At 34.6% G+C, this 14,587-nt stretch overlaps 1 protein-coding gene and 1 pseudogene across 1 annotated transcript in view; both read right to left on the bottom strand.

The window, feature by feature from the left end:
• The window catches only part of CWC27 (CWC27 spliceosome associated cyclophilin), a 235,417-nt gene that overhangs the window by 203,465 nt on the left and 17,365 nt on the right, over nucleotides 1-14,587 (bottom strand). Inside the window, exons 3-7 of the mRNA XM_055144032.1 lie at nucleotides 10,182-10,294; nucleotides 7,422-7,565; nucleotides 5,190-5,288; nucleotides 3,613-3,716; nucleotides 996-1,065 (exon numbers count right to left, since the gene is read on the bottom strand). Coding sequence (XP_055000007.1) covers nucleotides 996-1,065; nucleotides 3,613-3,716; nucleotides 5,190-5,288; nucleotides 7,422-7,565; nucleotides 10,182-10,294 — 530 coding nt within the window. The remainder of the gene's footprint in view (nucleotides 1-995; nucleotides 1,066-3,612; nucleotides 3,717-5,189; nucleotides 5,289-7,421; nucleotides 7,566-10,181; nucleotides 10,295-14,587) is intronic.
• Nucleotides 5,493-5,645, bottom strand: LOC129401072 (U1 spliceosomal RNA; annotated as a pseudogene).

Here is a 14,587-nt window from a genome sequence, read left to right as displayed (position 1 = left end):
GATAGGATTGAGCCAGGTTTGGCCCCATGCAAGATAAGCGCCTTTACCCCTGTACTATCTTTCTAGCCTAGAATAAGGTTTTTTCTATATAGAGATTTTTATAGTGAAACCGACTTAGATTCAAATCCCAGCTCAGGCTACTTATAAGTTTCATAACTCAAGGTAAATTGTAATCTATAAATTTATTTATGGGTAAAATGTGCATAATAGTAAATATATTGCAAAAGGCATTAATAAAATTTTTAAATAATAAAAATCAATGAATTTTTAAAATGTATGTAAGTTTTGGTATGTCCCCATTTATTAAAGTAAAAATCTTATTTTACTTAACAAACCAATTTAGCAAAAATCAATTGAAATTCAATTTATAAAGTTAAACAGTCCTTAATACTATTTCTACCTGACAAAAAACAAATCACTAAGTAAAAAATACCTGGCAAGGGACTGGAGAGATAGCACAGTGGGTAGAGCATTTGCCTTGCATGTGGCTGACCCGGGTTAGAATCCCCACATCCCATATGGCCCCTCGAGCACTGCCAGGAGTAATTCCTGAGTGCAGACCCAGGAGTAACCCCTGTGCATTGCTGGGTGTGACCCAAAAAGAAAAAAAAAAACTTAAAAAATACCTGACAAATGATCTGAGAAAAGCAAATATTATTGATCGCAAATCATTTTACAAATCAGTTAAATAAATACCTGCCGGAGACTGGAGTAATAGTACAGTAGGTAGGGATCTTGCCTTGCATGAGGCCTACCCTGGTTTGATCCCAGCATCACATATGGTCCCCTGAGCCCCACCAAATGTGATCTCTGAGCACAGAGCCAGAAATAAGCCCCACACCAGTTATGTCAAAAAAACAATAATAATAATGATAAATACCTATTGAATGTGTACCAAGTAAAACATGCTGAACCAGGCAGAGTACGATTTTCAAAACTAAGTAATGAGCCTCATCTCTTATATAAATCAGAACAAAGGCAAAATATAGTTTTACCTGACTAACTCGGTTTACTTCCTCTTCTTCTTCCTCTGCTTCTTCTCCAAATGAAAGCAAACTAAAATTTCTAATGAAAAATGGAAAATTAGGAAGAAAAAGTTTACTAAAACTCCTAAAGCAACAGAATAGAATTTTTAAAAAGGAAGTTTAGTTATCTATTTGAAAATAGAACATTGAATATTGCTTAATATTTGGCAGAAACATCAAGGATGTGTATTTACCATAATGTCAAAATTCTAGCATTAAACCACAGATGTCACACATAACTAATAGCCAAAAGTCTTCCTGAGCTCTACTATCATTCTTTTTGATTTGTTTTATTTTTGTTTTTAGGTCACACCCAATGGTGCTCATGGGTTTCTCCTGGCTCTGCACTCAGAAAATACTTCTGGAAATATTCGGAGCCCATATAAGTGCTGGGAATTTAACTTGGGTCAGCCACATGCAAGGCCCCAGCACTATTATTATTCTTCAAATAAAGACATTGAAGGAAGATAAATAAGAAACTTTCTCAAATATTGAAGGAAAAAGAGAACTAGCACCAAAAAAAAAAAACTTTCAATATTAACAAAGACATCATCCATAACCTATTTGCTATAAATATTTTAAAAATACACCCAACTTTACAGCTACTGTCAAGATAAATTATAATATAAAATACTGGCATCTGAATATAGTGACAGTGACTTTTCACCTACAGGTGAACTGGTCAAATAAATGACTCCGGGCCAGAGCAATAATACAGTAGGTATGGCACTGGTCTTGCAAGCAGTTTTCCTGGGTTCGATGCTGGGACCCCTGAGCCCCGCCAGAAGTGAGGCCTGAGTGCAGAGCCAGGAGTAATCCTTGAGCACAACACCAGTCTGATCAAAACAATAAACTGAATACAATGAATCAAAGAAAAGAGAAAATCAAACTCAGAGTTATATAAGAACCTATTTTGCCACAAGGCATCAACTGCTTATTAAAGCAAATTTGACAGTTTATAAAACAGCAAATATGGTTTATGAATTCAAGGGAAAAAATAAATGTATAGTGAACATCTACATTATTAAGTGTTTGCATATCTCTTTTATTTAATTTTCACGAAAGTCAAGTGTCATACTCACCATAATCTTTATTTTACAAGATGGGAAACTGAAGTTCAGAATGAACAATAAATTTTATAAATTAACTAGGCTCGGCAGGGCTATACTTAAAACTGATTCTAACACTTCTAAATACAGTGAAATCCCTAATATGAATTCAATGAAAGAATAAGTTAAAATTTAACTATCTTAATCCATAGTAAGTCTAATATAAATCAAAATGCATGTTTATTTTAATAAAACAAAAATTATGTGAAGAATGTTGTTCACAAAATACCAAAACTTATGTTAAAAAGAAATTTCTACTTTATGTTGATTGATTTCCGAATGTTAAACCATCCTTGCATAGAAATTTCTACTTTAGAAAAAGCTATCAGTAAAGAATACAGAATTCACAAAAAGTTTTATGTTAAAAGCATTATAAGTTCTGATAGCCAAAAAAAGTAAAAATAAATAAATTAGTTATGCAACTATATAATTTTTGTTTTATTTTAGACCACACCAGCAGTGCTTAGGGCTTACTCCCGGCTCTGTGCTCAGGGATCACGCCTCGAAATAAATGCTCAGGGAACCACATGTGGTGCTGGGGATTGAAGTGGGTCAGCCAGTGACAAAACAAGCACTACACCCACAAGATATCTCTCCAGGCCTGACTATATGTAAGTGTAACCAGTTATTATATCATACTCAACTATCTACAATCTTTAAACATTTATTAATTCAGAGATCCCAAACTTATTTGACCTAAGCTCCCTTTTCAGATATAAAATCAGAGCCAAGACAGTACAGGAGGTGAGGCACTTGCCTTCAATGTGGCTGGTTACATTATCTGGTACCGAATATATTGTTCCTTGAGAACTTCTAAGCACAAAGCTAGAAATTGTCTCTGAGCACCACTGGATGTGGGGCAACTCATCCCTCAAATTACCCCATGCCTCCTGAATCCTAACTAGCATAAATTACCCCCAATTGCACCTGAGGCACTACTTGGATCATGAGGCAGCCCTGGGAGTCAATATTGCCACCTTTAGAAAAAAATCACATTAATTGGAAAGTGAGTAAAAAATAAATTCTTAACATCTCAGTCATATTAATAACTGCAATAGTGATCACAAAGCACTTTCTATTTTAAACAGTGATTTCACAGTAAATCTAAGACAGTAAGTTTTTAGGTTACGTTATACACTTATACATATTAAAAATGCACATTAAAAAGAATACACCTTCATAATTCAGTTATTCCCCTACTTCAAAATGGCCTCATTAATTAAAAAAACAAATATATAAAGAAGAAAATCAAGTGAGGGGCCAAAGCACCAAAGCAATATTATAGCGAGAAGGACATGTGCCTTGCACTTGGTCAATCCGGGTTCGATCTACAGTATCGCAGAGTAATTTCTGAGCTCAGAGCCAGAAGAAACCCCTGAGCATTGCTGGGTATGGCCGGGGGAAAAAAAAAAAAGGAAATCAAGTGAACTAAATATACCAGTGTTGCTTTTTAAAGTGAAGAAAATGTACTTGATTACTTTGTGCCTTTGGGCTTCAATTTCTTTACTTCCTCCTCTGGCTTCTCTTTTTTATTCTTTTTTATTTCTCTTGGAATGATGTCATCAAAAGGGTTAAACAAAACCTATGAAAAGACATATTTTTAAAACATTTTATTTTTTGATTTTACAAAAAGTTAGAAGCAGTATTTAACTTAATTGACATTAGCCTCTATATTTTTTTCACATAACCATTGTACCATTCCCATTATATATGCTAATATAAAATACTTCTGCAAGGCTTCTGAATTCTCCCCATAATCTATGTGCATATCCTATGAAATACTTTATCCCTACTTTATAAAAGGGAAAAATAGTAAAGAAAACTTAAATGATAAATGAGAAAATAATACTAAAATGATAACAATAAAATATAAGAAAAATAAGAAAGCAATATTCCGGCTTTGTAAGTCCAAATCAATTGTTCTTAAGACTCTTACTTCCTGAATCAAGTCACCACAGAAGTCACTTCATTGGACTAAGTAACCCTAATTTTCTAACTTTCCCTTTAATTGGAGTATTTTGTTCATAGGATTATCATTAGTTTTATCTTTTAGGGGCTGGAGTGATAGCACAGCGGGTAGGGCATTTGCCTTGCACTCAGCCGACCCGGGTTCGAATCCCAGCATCCCATATGGTCCCCTGAGCACCGCCAGGAGTAATTCCTGAGTGCAGAGCCAGGAGTAACCCCTGTGCATCGCCGGGTGTGACCCCCCCAAAAAAAAAGTTTTATCTTTTAATTCACTGTCACTGTCACTGTCATCCCGTTGCTCACTGATTTGCTCGAGCAAGCACCAGTAAAGTCTCCATTGTGAGGGGCTGGAGTGATAGCACAGGGCGTTTGCCTTGCATGCAGCCGACCCGGGTTCAAATCCCAGCATCCCATATGATCCCGTGAGCATTGCCAGGAGTAATTCCTGAGTGCAGAACCAGGAGTAACCCCTGCGCATCGCCAGCTGTGACCCAAAAAGCAAAAAAAAAAAAAAAAAAAAATTCTCCACTGTGAGACTTATTGTTACTGTTTTTGGCATATCGAATACGTCACAGGTAGCTTGCCAGGCTCTGCCATATGGGCGGGATACTCTCAGTAGCTTGCCGGACTCTCCAAGAGGGATGGAGGAATCGATCCCCGGTCAGCCGCATGTAAGGCAATAGCCCTACCCGCTGTGCTACCGCTCCAGCCCATCTTTTAATTAAAACACTTTAATTAGAAAATTTCTTAAACATAAATTGTTCCTAAATAAATTAGAGAAAAAAACCTGAGTTGTGATGTTAACTTAGCACAAAGATCTCATCTGATAGTTTAAAAATATTACTCATCAGGGGCCAGAGTGATAGTCCAGTGGGCAGGACGCTTGTCTTACACACAGCCAACCAGGATTTGATCCCCAGAACCACATAAAGTCTCCCAGTTCCTGCCAGGAGTGATCAGCACAGAGCCAGAAGCCCAGAGCACAGTCAGGTGTGACCCAAAATCCAAAACAAACAAAAAATACTAATGCTCAATTTCTCTTAAATAGCAATTTTGGAGTTGCATCTCATAAGTAACATGTTCCCACCTCACAACTTTTTATTTTGTGTGGGTTCCTTGGTCTCTCATCATCATCAATGTCAACTTCCGTCAATCGTAGCATGTTATATATTGTATCCCCTGTAACCTATTAAATTAAAAAAAAAATCAGTGGTAAATCATTGCAAGAATTCTTTAAAGTAATGATTTTAAATGAGTTTTTAAATATGGCATTTGAAAATACTTTCTAATGATTAATAAATAATTTCTAATAATTTCACACTTAAAAGAAAAATATTTGCAGTATAGACTGTAAAAAAGTAACTTCATTTCCCCTACCCCAGCCCCTGCCCAGGGGAAAGCATGAAAGTATTTTCCCCACTACTTCAAATTAAGCAGTCTATTTTCCCACATTATGGGAAACAGCAGGAGTCAGATCATCTGCAGTACAATGGGTAAGCCTCACTCAAAACGACCTTCATGATCTTCCCTGCCAGGTAAGTATTAGTAACTTCATATTAAGGGGGAAAAGCACAATGGAACTCAATTCATAGATGATCTTTTTGGAAATTTAAAAATATATTTAACAGAAATTTTTATTAAAATTTAAATATAAAACTAAATTTAAATATAATACTAGTATAATACCTCTTACTGAATAACAAATTTTTATTCAAACATTTTAAACAAATTTAGATTTTAGGACAGGGTAGATAAAATAGGTAAGAAATAGTAATAATGTGGTAAAAATGCTTTCCACGCATTATCTCATCCAACCTTCTAAAACCTAAAAGCAGATACTATAATTATCCTCTTTATCCAAATAAGAAAACTTGAGGTTCAGAGAAATTACACAACCAATAATACTCTTCTTTATGATGGCTACTCATCAGGCTATATTTTGTTTCTAATACATGTCATATAATTGTTATAAGTATCAATAACACTTGCAACCTAAATCTCAATGTATTATATACTTTTAAAATAATAGGGGAAAAATCTATAAATTCTTTTCACTTAACACTTCAGAGTTTAAAAATAATACCAAATTTTCAGTTGTGCAAAATTTGAAATTTTCCCTTTCATCATCATAAAATCCAGTTTTGCTTAGAAAATGGGAAACCATTCTGACTGAACCAGCAGAGGGAGCTGATATACTCATTATGTCCTGGTATAGCTAAGACTTAAAGACATGTGGGAATGTATTTCTAAGAGAAGAATGGGGAATAGGAGAAAGAGAAGTACAGTGGGTAGGGCCTTGCATACACCTGACCTAGGTTCAATCCCCAATGCCCTCTACAGTCCCTAAAGCCCCACCAGGAGTGATCCCTGAGCACAGAGCATACCGAGTGTAGGTGACCCCTCCCCCCAAAAAAAGGAAAGGAATGAGAAAAGAAAATCTCACATTTCCTTCTCAGAGATATTGAAAGTTTTATGGAAATAACATTCTTTAATATGACATTAATATGATTAGTATTAAATTGGTATTGGGCTGGAGCAATAACATACCAGGTAGGGCATTTGTCTTGCACTTGGCCAACCTGGGTTCGATTCCTCTTTTCCTCTCAGAGAGCCCGGTAAGCTACCAAGAGTATCTCACCCGCACAACAGAGCATGACAAGCTACCCATGGCGTATTCAATATGCCAAAAACAGCAACAAGTCTCACAATGGAGATGTTACTGGTGCCCGTTTGAGCAAATGGATGACAGTGATAAAGTGAAATTGGTATTATTCAAAGTAACATTTCAGATAAGTTTTATGTTAATACAACTTGTGTCTAAACTTATAGGAATTTATCATTAATAAAATATTTAACTATTAAATATTAATGCTTAGGTATCGTGGTAAAAACATAACATTAGTATCTGAGAGACATAGAAATTAATGTCACTAGTATGATTTTTTTTTTTTTGCTTTTTGGGTTACACCCTGATTATGCACAGGGGTCACTCCTGGCTCTGCACTCAGGAATTACCCCTGGTGGTACTCAGGGGACCATATGGGATGCTGGGAATCGAACCCGGGTCGGCCGCATGCAAGGCAAACGCCCTACCTGCTGTGCTATCGCTCCAGCCCCAAAAAATAAAAACTTTTAAAGCCATAACCAACAGCTTATTTGAAATACACAGAAGATAATTTGGATGGTACTCACAGTGTACTCTAATAGAAATATATTCTGTCAATTTAGTAATGACACATAAATGTCCTAGGGAAATATTTTTTAAAGATAGCTCTCAGATAAGTGGATACAAATTAAGCTATAATAACTGGATACAAACCTTCCCAAAGATTGTATGCTTGTTATTAAGTTCATCTGCTCGGCCCAGTGTAAAGAAAAACTGGCTGCCATTATCATGAGGACCTGCATTTGCCATGGCAACCAGTCCTCTCCGATTAAAACGTAATCGAGAGTGAAATTCATCCTGAAACACAAAAAGATTCAGTGAATAACCTCAGGCCACTCATTCATTATCAACTAATTAGAAAAGTGTCATGCAACTCCCAGTATATATATATATATATATATATATACATATATATGTATATATATATACATACATATATATATATAAAAAGCCTTGTTTCCAAACTTAAATCACATTGTTTTCTATTCCTATTCCTATTAAAATTGGTTTCACCAACCTATTAGCATAGTTAAAGTATACTAAACCTCAAACTCACTCTAATTTGTGGAAAGCTCCCTTGCTTACACATGAAGAAAAGGTACTATCAGGGAAATAAATTTTTTAAGCGTGACCTCCCTTATTCTTCCTATCCCTCAAAATCATCTGAGATTGTAGAATTTATTATTAGTCCAAGAAAACATTTGAATCACTGCAGTCTTCATCTACCATCCCTTCTTTCTATTCTAAACATAATGAAACAACTGCTTTTCTCTCATTTTTTTAATGCAATAAATCTCTACTGTGATTGTTATGTGCCTTTGCATTGTTTTGTAAAATTTGAACCTTTCAAAAGCAAGCCTTTTTAAGGTAATTTTTTTGCTCTGAAAGCAAACATCACAAACACATTAGTCTCATAGTTAACAAAATTTTAATCCAGACCCAATAATGGATTAATTTATATTATAGATATCTTATGTAATCAGTCCTTTTCAGAAAGTTCTATTTTCATTAATAAATAAAAACTTCTTGAGAAATTTAAAATCAGAGAACCATAACTCTCTCCTCTCTCATAAAAAAATGAACTAATTGAAAAACTTAACAGAAAAACTGTATTATTTGAACATAATGCCAAAATCTCAAGTTAAAAAAATTGTCAAAAGAAGCTTTTCTTTTATATCAAATAATAGAATACAGGAATACTTCTAAGTAGACAAAGGTTTCAAAAATCAAGAGAGACCTTAATTTGGTAAAATATGAAATAGTGTAACGGTGATATTTGAAGCCTTTTTATAACCATCCCACATTTTCTAAGAACTGTATCACATAGAAATTTAAGCAAATAGTTGAAAGAATTTTCTCAAGAATCACTCAGCAACCCCAGTAAAAGATTAAAGAAAACTTTGGAACTCTATCTCATTAGTACAAGAAAAATCTTTTTTAAAAAAATCTAATAGTTGATGTTTACTCAAAAAATATGAGATTGGCATCATCAGATTAATGACAAGCACAACTTTTAGCTTTATCTTGGACCCACTGATGTTATTCTAATGTCATGATTAATACTTTCCTGTTTTTATGGATATGTTAGCAGTGCAAAAACCACAGACCTATTCCTGACTCATATACACTCATTTTTCTAGTATTTTTTTTTAATGAAGCATCTTCCTTTTGTTCCCCTTTTGATTTGTTACTAGTTCAAGCATTTTGTACTCTACAGGATTACTATAGGATTACTACAGGATTACTATATACAATTTCAAAAGAATTCTGCTATGGACTGGACTGTGTAGGCTTAAAATTTATATTAAAGCTCTAACCCTAATGGGAACTGTGAAGAGATATTGGTTAGACAGAGACTCTAGAAAGTACTAATCAGACTGAACTAGTACTTTTATTAAAAGGGAAAACAAAAATAAACAAACAACAAAAAACACCAGAAGGCCCTCTTTTCTCTGAACTGGTCATCTGTAGTCAGGAAGAGTCTTCACCAGGAACTGAAATGACAGCACCTTGATCTTCGGCTACCTAGCCTCCAGAGATGTGAAAAATAAATTTCAGTTGTTTAAGTCACCTAACTGGTATTAATTTTAAATAGCAGTTCAAGCAGATTAATACGAATTCCATAAAATGATAGGGACTGGAGTCATAGTACAGTCCACAGGGTGCTTGCCCTGCACACAGTTGACTGGGATTTGATCCCCAGCACCCCATATGGTCCCCAAAGACCACCATGAGCCATCCCAGATCACAGAGCCAGGAGCAAGCCCGGAGCACCGCTAGGTGTGGCTTCAAAACCAAAACCAAAAATAAACCAAATCCCATATAATGTTCAATAATTTTTTAAAAATAAGGTGGCAAATGCAATATTCTCAAAATGTTTTACATTTATATAGTTGCAGAGATAAGATATAACCACACCCATGAAGTATATTATGTTATCTCTAGATTTTTTTTAGCTTACGTTTTCCTCACTACCACCATTTGCTCCTCTTCAATTCAATCAAGCCTAATTTGTGATTAGAAAAACCTACAATGAATGCTTAATAGAGTAAGAGCTGCTCTTTTACCTTTTTTATCTGAAATATAAATATAATTCATATTTATATTAATCATATGAAATATTATAGAAATTTGGTATAAATTATGAATTTGGCATAAATTTGATATGTTGGTATAACTTTATTAACATGAAGTTAATAATTTCTATTGCTTATATAATATAAATTATTAACAAATATTAGTGATGTTATCTAAAGATATTCAGATATCTTAAATATAAATATAATTTCAGATAAAACAGACTACTTTTATAGACTAATATGAAATGCATTTTGCATTTGTGTGACGCAATCATTTCTGATTAACAAATACAAGATGACTTATAAAAGAGTAATAATACAAAATCTGCCTCACCTTGAATGGGGCTCCATAGATGGACTCTCCGCCAGCCCCCGTGCCAGTAGGATCCCCACCTTGGACTATAAAACCAGGTACAACTCTATGGAAAATGGTGTTGTCATAATAGGCTGAAAAAGTTAAAATAATTTAAATTTATTTTTATCTATGTAGAGTTAATATAAGAACTACACAGATATTTTTCCAAGAAAGTTAAGCATTTTCCAACTTCTGAAGCAACCATGATTATTATTGTTATTTTAATATATTCTCAGTATTCTTCCAAACTCAGTATTATAGTTTCTAAAATAAAAAGTTAAGAAAATTTTTTGTATAAATTAGTTGTTCTTTGCAGGGGAAGAAATAAGTAGCAATTTCTTCCTGGGGAGTGATTTGTCAATGTCTGAAAATGCCTGTTTGGCACAACTAGGAGATGCAACTTGCATCTGATGTATAAAGGCCAGAGACGCTGATAGGCCTACAAGACTCAGGACAGGCCTCGCAACAAAAGTAATTTACCTACACTGTCAGTAGTGGCAAGGTTAAAAAGCAATGGTAGACATAAACACCTATGTCCTGATTCTTCCTATTCTCCCCACAGGAAATTAATCCACACAATATGTAAACCAAAACTTAAACTACTCAGCGTTTCCCCGTCATCCCCCCGTCATCCCCCCGTCGTCCCCCCCCCGTTCCCCCCATCCCTCCATCCCTCCACGAATAAGTAAACAAACCAATCCATGAATAAAACAAAAATCAAATAAAAAAAAACTTAAACTACTCAGTTTATAAATCTAGTACCAACAATTCACCATCCTCAAAAAACTTTTAATAAATAACACAATATAAACCCAGATAAATAGATACTTTATCCTGTTAGACTCTCAATGTTAGCTAAATAAAAGAAATTACATTCCTACACAGTATTTAGAAATTGTAAATACATGAGCAATCAGTATGATCCACCAGTAGTAGTTACCTGGAATTTAGCATCACTATAGTCATTAGGGAAACTTTACAGAGGATAAAAAAAAAAGTTGGAAAACTTGACAAAACATCTCAGCAAGGCAAAACACAAACACTGTGGTGATAGGCATAAAGAACAAGAATTTGGAATCAAATCAGGTAGTTCATATAAAGAAGCATCAAGAGCGTTCAAACCCACAACAAAAGATTCTCAACACCCTTAGTCATTTGAAAACTGCAAATCAAAAACAATAAAATAATCACTTCACAGTCATTATAAAAACTATTATAAAAAGAAAATGCCAATTATTTACAAGGATGCGAGAAACTGGAATTCTCATACCACACTGTTAAATTGTATAGTCCCTCTAGAAAACAGCTTGGTGGTTTTACAAAGATGTGAAGAGAATTGTCCATAAAGGCCTTATCCTCCCAAACTGAAAAGAAATAATATATTACACTTATATATCAATGTTCACAAGAGCACTCTTTACAGTAGCCAAAATCTAAAAACAACCCAAGTACATAAATAAATGAATAACAAACAAAATGTGTTATACTCACACAATGGTCTATCACTCAGGCAAAAACAAAAGAAATGAAACTCCAATACTAAACACTACAACATAAATAAATCTCAACACCTTGCTAAGTAAAAGAAGTCAAATATTTTCTAAAAGTAATATTCTACTTATACTAAATACCTAAACTATGCAAATACATAGGGATGGAAAGTAAATTTATGGTTGCCAGGGACTGAGGAGTAGGAGAGAAACTGGGATTAATAATTTAATGGATAATTTTCTTTTCGGTAACAAAAATGTTTTATAAACTAGACAGCGGTGTTAGTTGCATACTATGGTGAAAATCCATGAAATGTAACTTTTATTTTTATTTTTGGTCATACCCATTGATGCTCAAGGGTTATTCAAGAATTACTCCTGGTAGCACTCAAGGAACCATTAGAGATGTCAGGGATCAAACGCTGGTTGGCCACCTCCAAGATAAATGCTCTACCCACTATACTAAATCTCCAGACCTGAATTGTAAACTTTTAAATGGTTGGTTTTGCATTGTGTGAATTTCAATCACCTCTATTTTTTATCTCACCCGCACGGCAGAGCCTGGCAAGCTACCCATGGCGTATTCGATATGCCAAAAAAAGTAACAAAAGTCTCATAATGGAGGCATTACTGGTGCCCGCTCGAGCAAATCAATGAGCAATGGGATGACAGTGATACAGTGATATCTTTTGTTTTTAAGGTCATACCTGATGATAAGGGTCACTCCTGGCAGTGCTCAGGAGACCATAAGCATTGTATAAACTAGGGTCAATAGCAAGGTAAGTGCCTTGTACTATCTCTACAGCCCCTTCATATACATTTTAGAGCCCCTTAGGGGAAAAAAAATTACCTTATATCACTGAAGTTAGTTTTGCACTTAATTAGTAAGGTTAGTATAAGATGAAAAACTATTAATTACAAAACACACAACTAATTAGTATTCGTGTAGAAGTGGGAGAAAAGGGGACCCTCATTCATTGCTGGTGGGAATACTGACTGGTCTCACATTTTTAGAAGATAAAATGAACACTTCTCAACAAACGAGGAATTCAGTTTCCATATGATCCAAAGGTTTCACTTCTTGGCATTTACCCCAAGGAACCAAAAACTACCTGCACATTTATGCTGAATGCAGCATTATTCACAATATCTAAAACCTAAAACAATCCAAGAAAGTATCCAAGAACAGATTACTGGATTAAAAAAAAAACAAAAAAACTATGCAATACAGACACAATGAAAAATTCCTGGACTATAAGAAAAGACAAAACCATGCAATATGCTACAACATGGATGGTCTGGAGAGTATCATGCTGAGTGAAGTTAGACACAGAGGGACAGACACAGAATAATCTCCATATGTGGAATAAAGAAACACAGAGCGGGAACAACTAATACCCAAAGGCAACAGAAGGCTTCCGGAGGGGGCCCTAAGACAACAGTGAAGAGAAGTGGACACTTGGCTGAATGACGGGAGGTTGGAATATTTTATGTATAAAAATATACCAATAACAATTTTTGTAAACTGAAATCATTTACAAAAAAACATTTTATGCTCCCTAAATATAAATTAAAAAATAAAATACCAATGAAACCAAGGGTATTTTTCTGGATATAGAAAACATACAAACAAAATTTGCTAAGGGACTGAGGGATAGCTCAGTGGCAACAGCATGTGCCCTACAAGAGTGAGGCTGTAAGTCCGGTCCTGAGGCAGCCTGCACATCCCAAGCACTGTATTTGCTGTTCATGACTGTCAGTGCCACAAGTGTTTTCTAGCAGCACTACAGCCAGGCATGTGCAAGCTCTGCAACTAAAAGATATGGCCCCTAAACCACAAGCAAATGTGCAAGAACCATAATGAAATTTGTATGCGATCCCCAGTCATCACAACGGACAGAAGTGATGGGGGAAGCAAAAACTAAAACTAAAAAACATGCCTAAACCATAGAGCTAAGTAATGAATAAACCAAGGTTATTACTTGTTTTAAAAACAAAGTAGCAAACAGTTATACAATAAGGTGAGGTAGAGTCAATTATTGAATGTAATAATTAAGTTGCAAGTCAAAAACTGCGAAGCAGAAAGATGGAAAGAACACAGCCCTCTAAAGACTTCACTAAACTATAGAGCTGCTTAATATCAGATTTTTTTAGTATACAGACTGATTTCTTTATTATTTAACTCATTTTGTCTTCCATTACTTGCAAGTGAACACAATCTACCTCATTCAATGGCTAATATTTATCAAGTGCCTGTTGGAGACCAAGCATATGGATGCACAAGTCATACAGTAATGATTACAATGTAGACACTGATAAATATTTTTATATCTATAAAGTATAATGATATAAAAGTCTTGTTTTAAAAATACAACCTGCAATCTAACAACTATATGCAGTACATAGAAAGGATTGCAAGAAAAGGATGACCATCTGGTTTTCCCCCAATATCTTCTTTCAGTAAAGAACTTTTACGCTATATTTACAAGAGCTCCCCAGTAAACACAAAATCTCCTTATTCATGAATAGGAATAATAAATACCACGAGGTCTAAAAGAAACTCTCCTGTTTTCATAGAGACTAAAACTGTATGAATCAGATAAGAATTTCACCTTGCTTCTTCTTAGCTGTGCAATCTTTAATTTTATTTTCTCATGAAAAAACTAAATATAAATTAGCAGTACTGCTCTGATAATCAAATATGATAATATAACCCCTAAATTATCAAATTAACAACAAATATGAGGTCAGAAAATACTATCTTCATTTGAATTCTAAATATTTGCATTTGAATTTGAATATAAAACATTCCCCAAGATAGGATCAGATCTGTTTTCTTCAAAACATCAAACCTGGAAATGACAAGAGTAAAGGTAAAACGGCTGTGAAGGAAAG

The sequence above is a fragment of the Sorex araneus genome, chromosome 1, assembly GCF_027595985.1.
Source record: "Sorex araneus isolate mSorAra2 chromosome 1, mSorAra2.pri, whole genome shotgun sequence".
Classification (NCBI taxonomy): Eukaryota; Metazoa; Chordata; class Mammalia; order Eulipotyphla; family Soricidae; genus Sorex; species Sorex araneus.
The sequence above is the reverse complement of the archived record's forward strand: the minus strand, read 5'-3'. Positions and strand labels throughout refer to the sequence as shown.